Genomic DNA, 19,437 nt, shown 5'->3' on the forward strand with positions numbered 1-19,437 from the left:
ACTGGGACTCCGTCATTAAAGAAGCAGTTGAAATTCATATAAGTAACAACCTTATCAATAGAGACATGAGATTTCAACTCAGCAAGGCATGGAACCAGCACTGGTGGTACTAAGGCATCATCAGCTGCAGACAAACAAATCTGAGGTAATACAGGCAGAGAATCAAAGTCCGCACACTTAAACAGGGGGCCTGCATGTGTGCAGGGCTGCTACATGTGGAAACACTTTTTCCCACGTCGCAAATGAGAAGCCCATAGCTATGCCTATTTTCACTCATTGCTTGCATATGGCATCATATTTTGGGGTAATTCATCACTGAGGAATAAAGTATTTATTGCACAAAAGGGTGTAATCAGAACAATAGCTGGAGTCCACCCAAGATCACCCTGCATACATTTATTTAAGGATCTAGGGATATTCACAGTAGCTTCTCAGTATATACACTCTCTTATGAAATTTGTTATTAACAACCAAACCCAATTCAAAAGCAATAGCAGTGTGTATAACTACAATACTAGGAGAAAGCATGATCTTCACTATTCAAGATTAAATCTAACTTTGGCACAGAAAGGGGTGAATTATACTGCCACTAAAGTCTTTGGTCACTTACCAAATAGTATCAAAAGTCTGACAGATAACCAAGAAGTATATTTAAGAAGAAATTAAAAGAATTTCTGAATGACAACTCCTTCTACTCCACAGAGAAATTTTTAGATATAAATTAAGAAAAAAAACTAACAAAAAAAAAAATAAAAAAAGTAATAAAAAAAAAAAAATAACAAAGTTGTTATATTAACTTAATTATGTTGTTAAATTAACCTAATTATGTCATGTATTGGAAAATTTGACTCGTTCCACATCATTACAGAATATCGTATTCATGATCCATGAAACTAGTATTAATCTAATCTAATCTAATCATTTATCTGGCTGTGCTCTATGATTCATTTATGATGATGTTATGGCCTCAATCTTTGGTGCCTACACATTTATAATGAGCCAGCCAATAAATTGGCAAGTCATTGCAGCAACACATCAGTAAGCACCTGAGAATGAGGAGCAGCTGTCTCGTCAAAATATTGTGCAACTTCCACAACATTATCCAATGTGACACCTGTGAACAAATGAAGTAGTTACTGCATTGGGAAAGTCTTAAACAGCACACATTCTGAGTTGTTTCCTGAACAAAACATAAGTTGATTTTTGAATGGTACAGTACATAATGTACATGATGTCTCTGCCAGGGGAACCCCTGCAGCATCAAGAAATGAAAAACTTTACCACAAACAAAAGGGGACGGGGCTGAGCTGAATAAATCTGAATGGGTGAATACCAATTGCTGTTTGTTTATGTGGTTGATCGGGGATGTGAATGATAAGTGCTGTTATAATTATTAGCGAAATAATGGACTCAGACTACCAGAGTGGAAATAAGTGACTAACAGGAATAACAGGCAAGTAAGATTACATATTATTTTCTTGGGATATCCAAGAAAATGAAATTTTGACAGAAAATTTTTGCCAGATCACTACACTACTAAGGGCCAGTCATACAGTCCCTGGTTAGCAGCTGCTAAGCTCTATTCTTGGAATGTCTTGGAAAACGCATTGTATGAACCCGTAATGATGCCTAACAGAAGAATAAACATGGGATAACTGAACCGATGATTCTGGCAGGGTTAGTGAAGTTAACCGGAGAATAAGACTTGATAATGGCTGGAATAGTTACAGAATTAGTGATCACAAGATTTTTTGTTAGAATGATGAAAGAGAAGACATGGAGACATCTCACAGATTATATGACAGAATATGGCAATTCAAAATTTATATCAAAATTTCATGCTAGTACTACTTTTTGATCTTATGCTTGAGGAATGGGTGTATATGACTGAAAAGTGAAACTGTTTCCTAACATAAAACTTTTTGCTTGTAATGGGCTTAATAGGCATTTGATATTGGTGCTTCATGAAGTATATTCTGTCGCGTTATTTATGTAAATGAGGTAGATAAAAATAGCTATTTGCTCCAAAACAGTCTCACTTATTTGGCTTGCGTTACAGTTGTTGCAATCTTAGAAAGGCCTATTTTGTTCTGCTTAGCAGACAGTGACAAAATAGACATAATCAAATTGAGAAACCACAACAGTCTTGGATACTGTTCACATTAATAGCTTTTTCAGTATTATACAATGGGGTCATTCCATATAAAATCAACCAATAAAAAATAAAGTTTACACCCACCTCCTTAGATTTTCATGAAATTTGGCTCAAATGGTTCTAATACCATCCTGACAACACCTGCAAATTTTTTTTACTGTATCTCTTATAGTTTTTTTTATAAATTTTTAAAGTTTTTATGTTTTGTGTTTTCCGAACCTTTGGAAATGGTAAATTTAATTTGTATTCAAAACTTTAAAATTGCTTGTCTTAAAAACTCTTTTAGATAACATCATGAATTTTTGCAGCAAGTTTATTTATTATACATATTTGAAGATAAAAATGATACTATTAAAATATATTAATGTTTTCTATGAAAAAAATGTATTTTTTTTCTTTTTTTTTAAATGGATGTTTTGTTTTATAAGAATTGCAATATCTAGAGTCTCAGACCTGAATGCTCAAATTTGTTTTAATTTACTCTTAAACATATAGGCTACTTGATAAAAGAAAAATAATGATGGCTTTTTAACATGTTTATTAATTATAGTAGATTACATTAGAATTATGTACAAAAATAGTGTACTTACGACACTTATGTATAACCCAACTGATTGCTTGAAACATTGAATTTTTTGAGTAATTTTGTCTTTTTAATAAACATTAGTGCTGATTCAAACTGTTTTTCCACTTCATCCAAGAGCTTTCAGTTCTTCTGATACAGTCATTTTTGAAGTAATACATTCTTCCAGTGCCACTTGATTGAGGTGCGTCTACTACACAGACTATGTGCTCCAAAGGCACTATGAAAGAATCTTCTCTTTCAGGCCAATAAAATGATGCAGCTGGTCCTGAAGGATGTAGAAATAGAATTTCTGCATCTTCTTCATCATTGAATATTGTTTTTACCAGTCCAAAGTACCAGTTACCATCTTAATTTGCAGCTACATAGCTATTTATGGATGGTTCAACACGAACCCAATCAGAAGAAGAATGGAAAGAAAAGACTAAGGAGGGTTTTACACTATCTGTAGTCCTTCTAATTTCAAAGTTGTTTGTTGGAAGTGGTTTGAAGTTATGAAAACTTCTTGTTCCAGGAATGGTTTGGGTTGCTGAAAAACGTTTTTCTAGTTTTAAGCATAGCAAATCAGTTTATTTTTTGTCAATAAAGTGAAAATGAATGTTTTCAATATTTTTTTCACAAAACTTGTACACATCGATTGCTGTCATTATTTGTTCTTCGTCTGAAAGCTGTAGACTGGCTTTCCTTAAAATTCTTTTAATAGTTCTTCCTAGGCCATCACAAATTGACTTCCCATCACTTGTTGCAAAAAAAGAGTGTTGGGCCTTCAAATTAAAGACTCTCAAGTGTTCAGTCAAATTTTTAAAACTGTTTCTATTTTTGTACTGCCCAGCACAACCATCTGTAAAGTAGTGAACTGAGTCTATATCAGTATTATGTAATGACAGCCACTTTGTAATTTCTTTTTGTACAAAGTTAACAAAACCAGTGTCATGTTCTTGGTCATCACTAATAAAACAGTGGCTGGAAACAAAAACATTGTTTTCCTTATTTCTTAGAAAAACTCCAACTGGGTGTAGAGTACAACCACCTCTATTCCAGTGGTAACTTTGGATCTCATTTTGTATAACAAAGGAATAATTTTCACTGAAATCCATCACAGTAATTGCTGTTTTGGGTGGTGGGTCTTCTTTCAATCTTTTAAAGGCCGCTGATTGGGATTTTGCTATAAACAAGTGTGGGGTGAGCTTTTCCAACGACCTAACCAATAAAGAAATGTAGTCTTCAACACTGATAGACTGTTTGATCATTTCTGCCCTGTCTGTGTTAACCCACTGACTGATTACAATTTCTTCTCCTAAATCATAATCTTCACTTAGTTTTTCAGTTAAGTACTCAGTTAGTGCAGTATTTGCAGGACAGCTGTCGCAATGATAAAGCATGCAGTTTTGGTTTTCTGTGTTGCACACAAGCATCTTAATTAGGTCTTTATAAGATTCCTCAATTTTCACAGCATCCAGTAATAGTTTAACATTCTGGTGGATACCACATACACATACAGTGTGTGTGCCTGCAGCACCAGCAAGGATACACCATTTAGGTCTCAGGAAACAAAATTTTGAAAATCCTACTTCTACCTCAGGATTCTCCCATTTGAAAGAATAATAGAGTTCTCTCAAGTTACACAAAATGAGTCTTTCTTGCATGTACACATTTTTTTGAACACTTGCTTTGTCTTTTGTTCCAGGTAGCACTCTGGAACTTTCATCCTTTTCATAAAAATCTGTTACAAGTCTTACTGTATTTTCAGAAAGAATTTTACCTTTTTTTTGGACCAGGAGTTTCCAAAATACCCTTTTCAGATTTTAGCTTTCTAGCTTGTCGCACCATGTACTCACATTAAATTCTTTCATCATTTTATTTTGACTCCAAGAATCTGGAGCCAAGGTCAGAATCTGGATTTTTCTAGACCTCCCAAGAGATGAAATCTTCTCTTTCATAAGAGAAATCATTACATCAAAATCCTTTGCTATCTCAACCACACTTGTATCTTCTTCGTCATCATCAGAACTTGGTGCATCATATTTTAAGGCTTTTGAAACCGCCTTTTTTGCAGTCTTTTCAATACTGCTAACCTTCCTTTTAAAATAAGACCCTTTACTTTGTTCTGACAAGCCATGAAGCTTTGTCAGTGGTAAACCTAAATTATCAAGAGCAATGTTTGTTTGTACGAGGGACTCATTTCTGGATTCCAATGATTCTAATTCAACCATGACTTCATCATCTGTTTCACTTCCATTGATTTCAACTATTAATTTTTCAGCACAAAAGTTACGGCATGTTGAGCAAAGCTTTTGTCCAGGTTTTATGCTAATATTTTTTGTTAGTAACTGTTTAGAAAGATCCAAGCCTACACTTCTCAACGATTTTTTGATGGGCTTTTTGTGTTTTTTTAGTGGGTCTACACATGTTGTTTGATACTTTTCAAAAACATTTAAAAAGTAGTAGCTGTGGTGTAAACATATATTCTTAAATTCACACAGATTAATTCCAGATCGTAAGTGGATCAAATCTTTTTCTTCCTTACTCAATTCAGATACCGGTTGTAACTTTTTTGAAGGTGTGTAAGTTGTTTGGAAACAGTCAGATTTTTTAAATAACCCTACGCTACAGGTTTGAATATCTGACATACTGATTTCACTTTTGGTCTGATTACTGTTCTGGTTACTTTTATAGGATATTGGAAAAGCATCTCTGTAAACTAAGTAACAGTACTTACTGAAAGTTTGAATAAACTTAGTAAAATACTATCCAAGCACTATTTAACACTGTAATAATTTTTTACTTCAAAACACAGGAGTAACAAAACAAAATCCAACTGTCCATTGTTACTCCAAGAAGACAAAAACTTATTTTCGGTGTCTAAGTCACTTGGTACTTTTTATTTTTAAAATATAATTAATATTATTTTAAAAATTAGATAATATTAAACAGGTTAAAAAGCCAACATAATTTTTCTTTTATCTAATAGCCTATACAATTATGAATATTTTAAAACAAATTTGAGCTTTCTATCAGGTCTGAGACTCTAGATATTGCAGTTTTTGTAAAACTAATCATCTGTTAGCTAAAAAAAAAATAATAAAAAAAAAAACATTAAAAACTTGTAAATTTTTTTTTCATTTGGAAGATTTTAATATATCTTTATGGTAATTTTTTTTAACATTTAGACATAATACACAAACTTATTCCAAAATTTCATACTGATATCTTGAGTATTCTTTAATATACAAATTTTTTTAGTTGTGAGGACATGTTTAAGTTATGATTTCCGACTGCTGAAACATCGCCAAATCTAAAAACTTTAAAAATTTATAAAAGAAACTATAAGAGATAGAGCAAAAATATTTTACAAGTGCTTTCAGTATGATAAAAGAAGTAATTGTACCAAGTTTCATCAAAATCTGACATGGTTGGTGTCAAGGCCTGGGTCACTTGACATAGAATGACCCAATGACATTTTTATTTTTCATGTGCCAAAATGTTTGACGAACTTTGATGAGGTAATAGATTCTTTTGCAGAAAGGAAAGCACACTGTGTAAAGCTGTAACAAGAAGAGAGAGAAAAAAATGCTGGGACCTAAGGATTGAAGGAATGTGTACCGTCGTCCTTGTCTCTTGTCTTTACTGGTTTTATGTTTCCTATGTTTAATTTTAACCCACGCAAAAGAGAAAGTTGTCTGTTAATAGGAATAAAGAGTGCAAATTTTCTCAAGAGTTCTTATTCTTCCCGTCACAAATAATCCCACCCAGTATTAAAAGTGATTTTTTTAAGGGGTAGGATGTCAGACTAGCCAGCTCGGAGTAGGAGAGGCACCACAGGACATATTAATTTCCACTGTCCTGAATATAGATATGTTGGCTTCCATAGCAAAATATACGCATTTGAATTCCACAGAGCAAAATACAGTGAAGTGCGCTAGAAAAATGTTGGGTGAAGAGTTGTGGTACTGCATGTAGGCACACTTAAGACCAAATAACATGCCTTACATTTCCTCAGACATATATATTTTATATATATCAAACTCTTCAGAAAGATGTGCACTACAAATTGAACATTTTTGAAAAATCGATTTTTTTTTTTTTATTAGGTTTTAGACATCCTATCCAAACACTCATGTGGGGGGTGGCGAGGGGTGGGGGCAGGTGGGGGGGGGGGGGGACGTTGGAAATATTAAATATTGTAAATCTGTGGCTGACCATTTTTATTTAGCTCGTCCAGTAAATATTCTGAACATCAAAGTTTCTTACATCCAAAAAAGAATGGATAATGTTTTCTTTTTCCCCAAGTAGTTTTGTGTAGTATTTATGTGAGCAAGTACAGGGCCTTGCAAAAGAGGCCGCTGAACAGTCTTGCAGGTTTTGGAGGTCACCCACTGCTGCATTACATTGAAGTTTGGCCTTCTTTTTCTGTCATTTATCAGTTTTGGGATGTTTCTTCATTTACTCTAGTTGTAGCCTTAACAGGCTTCTTTTTCTGTCATTTATCAGTTTTGGGATGTTTCTTCATTGACTCTAGTTGTAGCCTTAACAGGCTGCAACTAGAGTAAATGAAGAAACATCCCAAAACTGATAAATGACAGAAAAAGAAGCCTTAACAGGCTGCAACTAGAGTAAATGAAGAAACATCCCAAAACTGATAAATGACAGAAAAAGAAGGCCAAACTTCAATGTTAAAAACCAGAATCAGACACCTTAAACAGAATAAGAGTCCAGGTGAAGATGGAATGCAGGCTGAAATGATCCTGGCAGGAGGAGAGAAACTTGCAGAAAAAATACACCGACTGATATGGGCAATATGGACCAAAGAAGAACTACCAGGAGAATGGAAAACAGCTCTGATTTGTCCAATACATAAGAAGGGCAACAAACTGAAATGTGACAACTATCGTGGAATCGCCCTGCTTAACATCTGCTATAAGATCCTGTCCAATTGCCTCATACATAGAATTCAGCCAGTGGCAGAATCGGTCATTGGGGAGTACCAGGGAGGTTTGCGGCCAGGACAGTTAACAGTAGATCACATCTTCAGTCTCCGGCAGCTCACTGAGAAACTGGGTGAATATAGTAAAGATTTGCATATTTTATTCGTTGATTTTAAGAAGGCCTATGATTGCATACTGTTTAAGGGAGTTTGGCATAGCAGAGAAACTCATCAATCTGATAAAGATCTGGCTGAATGAAACACATGCAAAGGTGAAGATGGGAAATCGCGTAACTGAGGAATTTGAAATTGTGACAGGACTCAGGCAAGGAGATGGGTTGTCCCCTATCCTGTTCAACTTTGCCCTCAAGGAGATCGTACGTGAGACCTTCCAAGAGAATGAAGGGATTGAAATCGAAGGAAATAGACTGGCATACTTAGCCTATGCAGACGACATCTGTTTACTCTCTAGGTTGGAAGAGGAGGTGGAGCAAATGACCAAAGCACTAAAGGAGGCTGGCAGCAAATTTGGGCTAAACATAAATGAAGCTAAGACAGAGTACCTCATTATGACACGTGGTCATTGTCAGACTGCTGATCATCTACAATCACTGCAGGTTGGGGACCATTCCTACAAGAGAGTGCAAGAATTCAAATACCTAGGGGCACTTTTCACTGAGAACTCGTCATGTGAAGCAGAGATCAATTCCAGAATACAAGCAGGAAACCGATCTTACCACAGCCTAGCACAACTGCTTCGGTCCAAATCTCTCTCCAGACAGTTCAAGATCTGACTGTACAAAACCCTGATCCAGCCTGTTGTTCTATATGGCTGTGAGACATGGAGTATCTGGAAACAGGACTTCCATAAGCTCCTTGTTTTTGAGAGAAAAGTGCTTCGGAAGATCTTCGGTCTGGTTCTGGATGCAGATACAGGGGAATGGAGGATCATATACAACCAAGAGCTTGAGGAACTATACCAGCAGCCCAACATAGCAGGAACTGTCAAAGCCAAACGAATGCAGTGGGCCGGCCATGTGGCCCGGATGGAGGATCACAGATGGCCTCGGATGCTCCTGGATTTCACACCTACAGGAAAGAGACCGCCAGGGAGACCCAAGAAGCATTGGAGGAATGGACTCCATGAAGATTTAAAACAAATGTCAATAGATGTGGACGAATGGCGGATAGCAGCAACGGACAGAATACAGTGGAGGAGGAAACTTGTAGATGCGTGCGGTCCACTGGGCCTGATCATGTAGTAGTAGTAGTAGTAGTAGTAGTTGCCTTAACAGCCCAGTACTGATAGCTCTGAAAAAGAGGTTGAGTTCCAAAATGTGAAGTAATGTTGTATGTGTTATCCCTCTCATGAAAAATCCAAGTTTTAGACCTTCTCCCCCTTGGGTGTTAGTCATTTTGAAAAAATCCCCTAGATGGCACTTTTTCAGATGTTCCTCAATAGCTTGGTTCCACTGCATTTTAGATAAAAATATGCCATTATCAGTTTTAATGAGTGTTAAATTTCCTGTGAGATACATGCATAATAGAGACCTTGAAAATCTGCAAAAATTGAAGAAATTGCAAAAAGCTAGAGATGTCAGTGGTTTCACCTTTAATAACTTTTTTGTGCAGTTTTGTGCATTACACCCAATGGCTAGAGGATTTAATTTCTTTTAAGATTCACATGAAATATTTGTAATTACTCCCTATATACACCTAGAAATGTTGCATTAACAATCTTAGTGAAAGTGGACTCGAAACTGAAAATACTATTCTCAGTCAAAAATAGTATTCCTGAATGTAATTTCATCTTTAAGCCAGGATGTATGCAATATATACATGTACTTCATGAGATTACTGTAATTTCTGGTGAAGGCATTCGCAAATTGACAAAGTCTTCATTTTACTCAGCCTCCACACCTTTACCAAATGATAATGATATGGGGAACAGCAAAGTTAATGTGATAGATGGTGGTTAACTCCTACACAGAGTTCACTCAAAATGGAGCAAATGTTTCTCTGCTGTTTTTAAAAGATTGATGACCAACATACATTGATCCCATGGTCAAAATTCTGTGGTAGTCTTTGTTTGGTATCCAGCAGCAAAAAATACAAGGAGCACAGAAAGCTCTGAAAGAGCTCTTGTTCCAGGCTACAACCTTGTGCAAAAGTTCTTTTTGATGGTGCCATGCTTTTGCAGATTCCAAAGGATAAATTGATATTGAAGGAAGAAACAAATCCCATTGCATCTCATCACTTCAGAAGTAATTTCAGCAATCTCAAATTGTCACCAAGCAGGTAATAAAAGATCAGGAGTGTCAAATGTGAAACTTTCATTGTCATTGTCAGAAGAGGAGACATTGATCTTTTGGTTTTGGTGATGGCTTTAATGCTGGAAAGTGTGTTCTTTTACAGATCTGGAATGGGTAACACGTGAAATGTGCTGTATTCCAAAACAGCCTTCAAAAATAAAGGTAATGTCTTAAAACATTATATATCTACAAGCAATAAGTGGTTGTGATATCACTTCTGCTCTGTTTGGTCAGGGGAAATCAGATTTTTGCACCACACTTGAGAATGATGCTTTCCACTGAAAAAAACACTTCTATTTTCAAAGAACCAATTGCAGAAACAGAAAATTGTGGAAGTAACTGAAAATTCCTTGTTGCACTTTATAGAGATACCTCAAACACTTCTAAAAATGGGTTGTGATATCTTCACTCTTCTAAAGCTGCTACAAACACCAATTTTGATTTGGCATACCCACCTCCAGCAAGGGATGCAGTTTAATATCATGCATGTAGTACTTATCTGCAAGTACAAACATGTATGGGGTTTGAAAAAGACACCCTTAAGTGGGGCTGGAAGAAGGATTTTGGTGGTCTAACTTCATCCCAATGAATAAAAAGCAGCTCCACAGCCATTGTTGTTGTTGTGGTCTTCAGTCCTGAGACTGGTTTGATGCAGCTCTCCATGCTACTCTATCCTGTGCAAGCTTCTTCATCTCCCAGTACCTACTGCAACCTACATCCTTCTGAATCTGCTTAGTGTATTCATCTCTTGGTCTCCCTCTACGATTTTTACCCTCCACGCTGCCCTCCAATGCTAAATTTGTGATCCCTTAATGCCTCAAAACATGTCCTACCAACCGATGGCTTCTTCTAGTCAAGTTGTGCCACAAACTTCTCTTCTCCCCAATCCTATTCAATAGCTCCTCATTAGTTACGTGATCTACCCACCTTATCTTCACATTCTTCTGTAGCACCACATTTCGAAAGCTTCTATTCTCTTCTTGTCCAAACTAGTTATCGTCCATGTTTCACTTCCATACATGGCTACACTCCATACAAATACTTTCAAAAACGACTTCCTGACACTTAAATCTATACTGGATGTTAACAAATTTCTCTTCTTGAGAAACGCTTACCTTGCCATTGCCAGTCTACATTTTATATCCTCTCTACTTCGACCATCATCGGTTATTTTACTCCCTAAATAGCAAAACTCCTTTACTATTTTAAGTGTCTCATTTCCTAATCTAATTCCCTCAGCATCACCCGACTTAATGTGACTACATTCCATTATCCTCGTTTTGCTTTTGTTGATGTTCATCTTATATCCTCCTTTCAAGACACTGTCCATTCCGTTCAACTGCTCTTCATAGTCCTTTGCTGTCTCTGACAGAATTACAATGTCATCGGCGAACCTCAAAGTTTTTACTTCTTCTCCATGAATTTTAATACCTACTCCGAATTTTTCTTTTGTTTCCTTTACTGCTTGCCCAATATACAGATTGAATAACATCAGGGAGAGGCTACAACCCTGTCTCACTCCTTTCGCAACCACTGCTTCCCTTTCATGCCCCTCGACTCTTATAACTGCCATCTGGTTTCTGTACAAATTGTAAATAGCCTTTCGCTCCCTGTATTTTACCCCTGCCACCTTCAGAATTTGAAAGAGAGTATTCCAGTCAACATTGTCAAAAGCTTTCTCTAAGTCTACAAATGCTAGAAATGTAGGTTTGCCTTTTCTTAATCTTTCTTCTAAGATAAGTCGTAAGGTCAGTATTGCCTCACGTGTTCCGTTGCTGACCATAATTTCATGCCAGTGTAAAAAGACTTTTGGTGACAAATGCAGCTGCAGAAATAGCAGGATGTCAGTACTTCATTGTATGTGTTCACTGTGAATTCAAATCATCAGTAATGTGCTGGAGGTTGAATTCAGCATGGAAGACGATGAGTTAGATGATCCACTGCCTTGGTAGAAATTATGAATTTCACACACTAATCATGTCTGATGGAAAACAACAGGAATTGATGAATTTTAAACTTAAAATTCTGTAAATACCATTGAAATAAAACTTAAGATCTATTTTTAAACTTTATTTTGTTGAAATATAGTTATATGTAAAATTAGTTTTTTTTCGTTTTCAAAAATAAATATTCCCAAGAAACTACATTAATCTCATGAACTACATGTGTAAGTTGCATACATAATGACTTAAAGATGATATACATTCAGGAGTCCTTTTTTTACTGAGGATGGTGTTTTGTTTGAAGTCCACTTTCATTACAACTGTTAATGCAACATTTCTTGGCATGTATAGGGAGTAATTAAAAATATTTTCCATGAATCTTGAAGGAAATAAATCCTCTACAACACAGGGTATTGTGTATTCTGCACAAAACTTAAAAAAGAGGTTATTAAGGGGAAAGCACTGATATCTTTAACATTTTAAGATTTCTTGACATTTTTGCATATTGTCATAGCCTCATAATTCAGCAGCTGTTACACATTTTCCATGTTACACAAGAATCTTGAAAGAAATTAAACGCTCTATAAAATCGATAATACCATATTTTCCCCTCAAATGCAGAGGATGTGAGCTACTGAGGGAAAACTGAAAAAAGTACCAGTTCTTACACGTTTTTTCAAGACGGCAGATAATGCACAAGGGGAGAGGAGGTCTACAACTATGATTTTTTATGAGAGGATAATACATATAACAGACATGAAAATCAAAGTTACTCCACCTTTTGCAGTCCAAATCTCTACCGTGTTATAACATGTAAAGTGCAAAATAGTCTCAGAACTCATTTGATGTACAGTCATAAGCCACACAAAAAATTACTTACTGCTTAAATGGCATTCATGGTTCAAATGGCTCTGAGCACTATGGGACTTAACATCTGAGGTCATCAGTCCCCTAGAACTTAGAACTACTTAAACCTAACTAACCTAAGGACATCACACACATCCATGCCCGAAGCAGGATTCGAACCTGCGACCGTAGCGGTTGCGCGGTACCAGACTGAAGCACCTAGAACCGCTTGGCCACACCGGCTGACGGCATTCATGAAAAAAATATTTTTACAAGTATGTTACCATTAAAACTGTATTATTACAGTGTTAAACATTTGAAGTATGCCCATAAAGGTTTCTCATTAACACAAAAGATGGCAATCAAAGGTGTGAGCAACAAAGTCATAAGACACTAACACTGGTTGCCAGTAATAAATATTTTTTTATACTTATCAAAATTTCATCTGAACTGGAACTGTAACTTGATGGAAATTCTCATAACTGCGATTAACAAATATTTGTTGAATATGTGAGTGTGCTTCAGGTGTTCCTGAGCTATCTGCCATTTTACAGCACTGCGTGACTATCTATGGTCTGAAAATATTTCCAGATGGTAGACTTTAAAACTGCGCTATGTCATTTTCTACCATCTGTTGCAGAAAGACTTTTTTTCAATGTTAAGAAACTCATAGAATGAGAAACTCAGTTTCAGTTTCAGTTTCAAAAAAATCGTGGCTTGTGACTATATATCTCTGATGCATCAATTACCTAAGGTGTAATAAAAGAAAATTCAGTTACAATTTTTTCCAAAATGCTCTGTAGTCTTGTGGTAAAAATAAATTATGCAACAATATGACTGTCTAACAAACATTTCAGGTATTCGATTCTCTCTTGGAGTATCTCCTGATGAAGTTGAAGCTTTGGCTATGATAATGACATTCAAGTGTGCAACTGTGCAGGTTCCTTTTGGAGGAGGCAAAGGTGGAATTAAAATGAATCCAAAGTGTTATACTAAACTTGAAATTGAAAAGATTACTAGGCGATATGCACTTGAACTGATGAAGAGAAAGTTTTTAGGTAAGGAACAACCATATTTAGCATTACTTTTGAAAACCTTACAGATAGAAGATAAAAAGTTGGAATCTCTGTATAAAACAGGAAATGTCCTGACTGACAGAAATAGAACATTTGAAGAGGGTGTTGATCTTATACAGTAACCTTCATTTAAGAAGGGGTTTTTCAAAATTCCACTCCTAAGGGGTGAAATAGGTGATGAATGGTTTTCTGAAAGTATTTCGCTATTATGGCAACTTTGAAGCTAGAACAATGATAATTTGTATTTGGTTTCCTGGTAAAATTAAGAAAATACGTGTTTCATCATTTTTGGAAATTCAGTCTCTAAGAGGGTGTGGTACTTGTGATTTTTTTAAAATAAATCATTATCAAAGAACTGCTAAGCATTTTTAAGCAGTATTATGAAAAGGTAAGTTGCCACTCACCATATAGCGGAGATGCTGAGTCACAGATAGGCACAACAAAAAGACTGTCACAAATAAAGCTTTTGGCCTGTAAGACCTTCATCAAAAATAGACAACTGCATGAGTGTGGCTTCAGTTGCTTGAGACTGCAGTCGTGAGTTGCATTTGTGTCAGTATGAGTGTCTGTCATCTATTTCTGACGAAGGCCTTACTGGCCCAAAGCTTTACTCATGACAGTCTTTTCGCTGTGCCTGTCTGTTACTCAGCATCTCTGCTATATGGTGAGTGACAAATTTCCTTTGCATTCCAGCCTGGTTTTCCATTGTTTAATTTAAGTATTTTTAAAATTACATAAATGAAAACTGGTACTGTACATCTCAGTTTGAAACTAAAAAAAAAAAAAAAAAGACTTTCAATGTTTACGGAAATTCAACCCCTAAGAGGGTAAAATAGGGGATGAAAACTTTTATGAAAATATTTCATTATGAAAGCAGAATGGCTTGTTGGTCAGAAGTATATTTAGAAGAGATCATGCTTTTATGTACTTAATAAATGTGAAAAGTGTCGACAGTGTTGCAGTTTGTGAACTAAATCAAAGAAAGCTATTTAACAGTCACTGTGACAAATTGGCTTTGTCAGAAAAAAATAAAATAAAAAGAAATGCATCTATAATTAATTTTTCAGTAGGCCTAATATATGTTTATAAAATTATTTTTGTTGATATTTCAATGGAAACTAATCATTACTGATGACAAAATAGATACAACATGTAAATGCAAATCCCTGTACTGGAATATCCATTTGAGATAAGGGAATTCAGTACTGGTTGTAATACTGGTGCTAATAACTATAGGACCACTTACCCGATTTATCTCTTTCTTTTTTTAACTCACTATATTAAATTAGGCATGTTGGAACCCTTTAATTATGCAAAGACTGGTAGCCATGTAAATGGTCACCAACCCTTTTGTAGGGTGTAGAGTTACCCTTGAACACTGAAAAATTGTGCAGACCATACAGCATTCACGAGTGAAGTGGCAGGAACTGAGCTAGTTGGAGATAATTAGTATTTTATGTTACATGACACAAAACTCTATTTCCTTTGACTCCTTCTTTTATTCTCAGTAGAGGAAAGGCTGAAATACTTAAGTTCGAACAGATGCGTGCAGTCCATACCAAGTATATTACCATATACTTTAAAAAACTTGACACAACGAAGGAAAGAGAACTTTCATTGTTGTAGATGCCGGCGAAAGAAACAATTTACATAATGGCGAGGAAGAAAATGGCAGCCACTCATACCATTTGCCCATGGTTCAGCTTGTCACACATCAAAGAAGCAGGCTCCTATATTACAATCAATAAAGAAAAATTTTCCTCAAGGTAAAATATGTGATATCTGATAATCCACTCTGCTGCCTGGTGATGGGCCCAAATCCAAAACTGGTTTTGGAGAAATAAGTTGTTCATACAGAAATAGAGTGGTAGGTTGCACTTTTCTTTCTGAAAGATGTTTCCAGAAACTGCTAGATGGTCTTAATGCATCATGGATTAAATAAAAAGTTGTAAATGTTGAATACAGCATTTACAAAGCATAATGTAATGATGGGAAATTAAGCGTTTTCCAGCTTGTTGACATTATTTATTTTCATATCTGTTTACATGTTGTAATAAATAATTGAAAATAATTCAACAGCAGCTACTAAATACATTGTCCTTCTTTATTACAAATGCTACTAGTCTGTGGATAAAAAATAACTAGCCATGTCATAAACAGAAACATTTTTGAATAAAATGTTTTCAGTTTTCATTTTGCATCAATTGAAATGGAAGTCTCACGCTTTCAACAGCATTCGCCACTGGTGTCCTTGGGCGTTAAAAGTTCAGACTTATGCAGTAGGCAAGGCATCTGTCTTATATATGTAAATCAGCACTGTCTAGAATATTCCAGAAGTAGTCCAAATTAATGTGTGCACAGGAAAGTGAGCCACGCACCCCACCACTGCACTGGTCTGCTGTGAATGTTGTGAGGGATCGGCACCGTATTCAGAACTTCTACTTATGCCACCCTGTAATTGTTAAGCATTTTTTTTCCCTTTTCATTTTGTGACCAAAACCTACCACTCCACTCTACTAGTGGTGTACCCCTGTTGCTGTTGAAATTATTACACCATAACCTGATCTCAGCTTCTCATTTTATGGTATAATCCTAATATGTAGTTGCCTGATCTAAGATTCTAATCTCTTCAAATACTATTCTGTGTCCGTTTCTTAGCCAATTTCTCTGATGGTCAACTTGGCTGGTTCTCTTTGTTTTATGTGGTGCCTGTGTTCAGCGTATTGATCAGTGACTGTATGGATGGTTTGTCTCTTGTAAATATTGTCACATGTAGGGGCAAAGGCATGTGTCTGCATGTATGTAAGTGTATTTGTGCATTTTTCTCCAGCTCATCAAAGGATAAATCCAAAAGCTAGTAAATTTTCCTCCTTTTGTGTGTGGCTACTGACAACTCAAAGCTTCTACTTTTCGGTAAGTAGTCTCCTTTAACAGCAAAGTATTTTTTACGTTCTACAAGAACTTTCCTTTGACATCAGTATTATATATTATAGATACATGAGGGAGGATCAGAAAGTATTGCACAATAATTTTGTTCTACCCTGGTATTACAGCTGAAATGTTGAAATTTCATGATGATATATCATAGTTTGAAGTTTGTCGTGCAGAGGCTATTTTGTTTTCCTGTGTGCTCTAGTGAGAGAAGCCTGAACTATGAAACAAGCATGCTGTGCATGTTTTTCATCAAGTTCTGAAGAGCAGTGAAGTGTAGTTTGATATTTGCTGGCCAAAGTATATAAACCATGTGAAATTCACAGAAATGTGCGTGGCATGTATGGGGATGACTGTATGGACTGCAGCAATTCTCCAGGTGGTGTGTATTCTTCCAAGGGTGTCATGTGAACCTTAGTGATTTGCCACAGTGCTGGTGAGTGGTAACAGTTGCAACCCCTCAGACTGTTGGAGCCATTGAGACAGCAATTTTGAATGACCACTGTGTAGAAGTGCAAACCTTATCACTGCAGTTCAACATTACCCATGGTGTGGGTTTCAATATTGTACCTGACTAACTGAAATTGTGCTCGCTGGTTGCCTAAGAACCTGACAGACAACCACAAAGGCTAGTGAATTATGACAAGCTGGGATCACTTCACGTGTTTAGCCATAGATGGGCATGACTTTCTGAAAGAAATCATCACTGGTGATGAGTTGTTGGCATACCACTAAGTGCGCAAAACCAAGCAGGCTTCTACAGAGTGGAAACATGCTGGTTCCCCAGTATGAATAAAATTCAGTGTGACTCGGCCTACTGGGGAAGTGCTTGTGACAGTGTTCTAGGACATGCATGGTGTGCTGTTGGTGGACTTTGCTGAAAACAGGACCACTGTGAATGCTGCAGCCAACATTAAAACTTTGGTTGAGCTGGGTGGTGTCCTTCGTGACAGATGCCACAACATTAATGCTGCCGGTGTCCAGATCTTCATGACAATGCTCACCCACATGTTGCTGCTCCTGTTTGGGGAAAAAATCACCAAATTTTGGTCGGAGTTGCTCCAGCATTCAACATACTGTCTGGACCTTGGCACCACTGAACTTCCATCTGTTAGGTCGCATGAAGAAATTTCTAGCTCAACACTGTGACAGATATGGAGGTGAAATCAGCAGTCTGCAGATGGCTATACTCCAACCAAATGGAATTCTGTGAACAAGGCATATTGATACTGGTACCACAATGGAAGAAATGTGTTGAGAACATTGGTGACTTTATAGAAAAGTTAGTAAAATATGTAAGTTAATTTTAGATTTTTTTGTTTTGTTACCTATTAAACAATTTGGTGATAAAATATTGTGTGTTACTTTCTGATCTTCACTCAGACACACACACACACACACACACACACACACACACACACACACACACACACATACACACACCAGGTGATTTTATCCACTGTGTACAAACTCGAGAGATTGATCAATGAGAGGATATGGAACAAAAAAGGTTCAATGACCTTATGTCCAGAAATGTATGGTTTCCATGCTAGAGACCCTTTATTCAATCATACCTTGCTACAGAGACTGAAGTTTAATATGCACTGTATCATCTAGCCACAGTTACAGTATGCATGGTTTCCTCCTAGAGGGTGGTACTGTTCCTTACACATCACGTCCTAGCACCCTCTCCTGCCATAATAAATGGTAATGTTGTGTCCAGTTCACTTCTCTTGGTGACTTGCCTTGTAGTGGATGTGATATAGCATTGTACACAATGGTTCTGTACTCAAATCAACAGCTTGCTGATGTGGTGTGCATTATGGAAAGACAAATGGCAATGGGCAGTGGGCAACAAGGTTGTATCAGGAGACCTATCCCTGCTGACAACAACCACAGTGTTCAATGTCTGCAAAAGTCTTTCGCATTTTGTCTGAGACAGGGTTGTTTCAGAAAGCAGGAAATCATTAAGGATGTACCTGAAATGTTCAGACACCGGACTTGGAGAAAAATATGATTGACACTGTAGAAGGTCACCACTGTGTCAGTACCAGGCAGTTGGCCCACCAGTACAGGATAAGCCAGACGATCATGCAGAACATTCTCCATGACAATTGTTACTACCCTTATCACTTAACAGTGTGTGCAGGGCTTGCCAGCGACAGACTTTCCACATCGGGAGCAGTTTTGTCACTGTTTTCTTCACCAGGGAACCACGATACCAAGGATTTGTGTCATCCATCATATTCCCAGATGAGGCAATCTTTATGTGGATTGGTATCTTCAACTTTCATAATGGTCATCTGTGGGATAGTATGCAGAACCCCAATGGTACAGTGACAGTGAACCATCAGCATCAGTGCAGCTGGAATGTGTGGGATGGGATAACTGGTGACTGTATTTTGGAATCAGTCTTGCTTCCACATAGCCTAACAGGCCAGAACTATTAGTGTTTCTTGTGGTTTACTTTACCTTCCCTGCTGGAAGAAGTGCCAGTGATAATTCAAAGGGTTATGGGCTGCTACATGATGGTACTCCAGCCCACTTCACCGTTAATGTCCGTGCGCATCTCAATCATGTGATGAGGGGTCCAGTTGCATGGCCTACTCATTCACCAGATCTCAAGCCATGCAATTTCTAGTTATGGAGCCATCTCAAAAGTATGGT

The 19,437-nt window shown here is 36.8% G+C and overlaps 1 protein-coding gene across 1 annotated transcript in view; it reads left to right on the forward strand.

The window, feature by feature from the left end:
• The window catches only part of LOC126442985 (glutamate dehydrogenase 2, mitochondrial-like), a 91,460-nt gene that overhangs the window by 12,972 nt on the left and 59,051 nt on the right, over window positions 1–19,437 (forward strand). Inside the window, exon 2 of the mRNA XM_050090864.1 lies at window positions 13,621–13,821. Within this exon, the coding sequence (XP_049946821.1) occupies window positions 13,621–13,821 (201 nt within the window). The remainder of the gene's footprint in view (window positions 1–13,620; window positions 13,822–19,437) is intronic.

Source organism: Schistocerca serialis, chromosome 1 (genome assembly GCF_023864345.2).
Source record: "Schistocerca serialis cubense isolate TAMUIC-IGC-003099 chromosome 1, iqSchSeri2.2, whole genome shotgun sequence".
NCBI lineage: Eukaryota > Metazoa > Arthropoda > Insecta > Orthoptera > Acrididae > Schistocerca > Schistocerca serialis.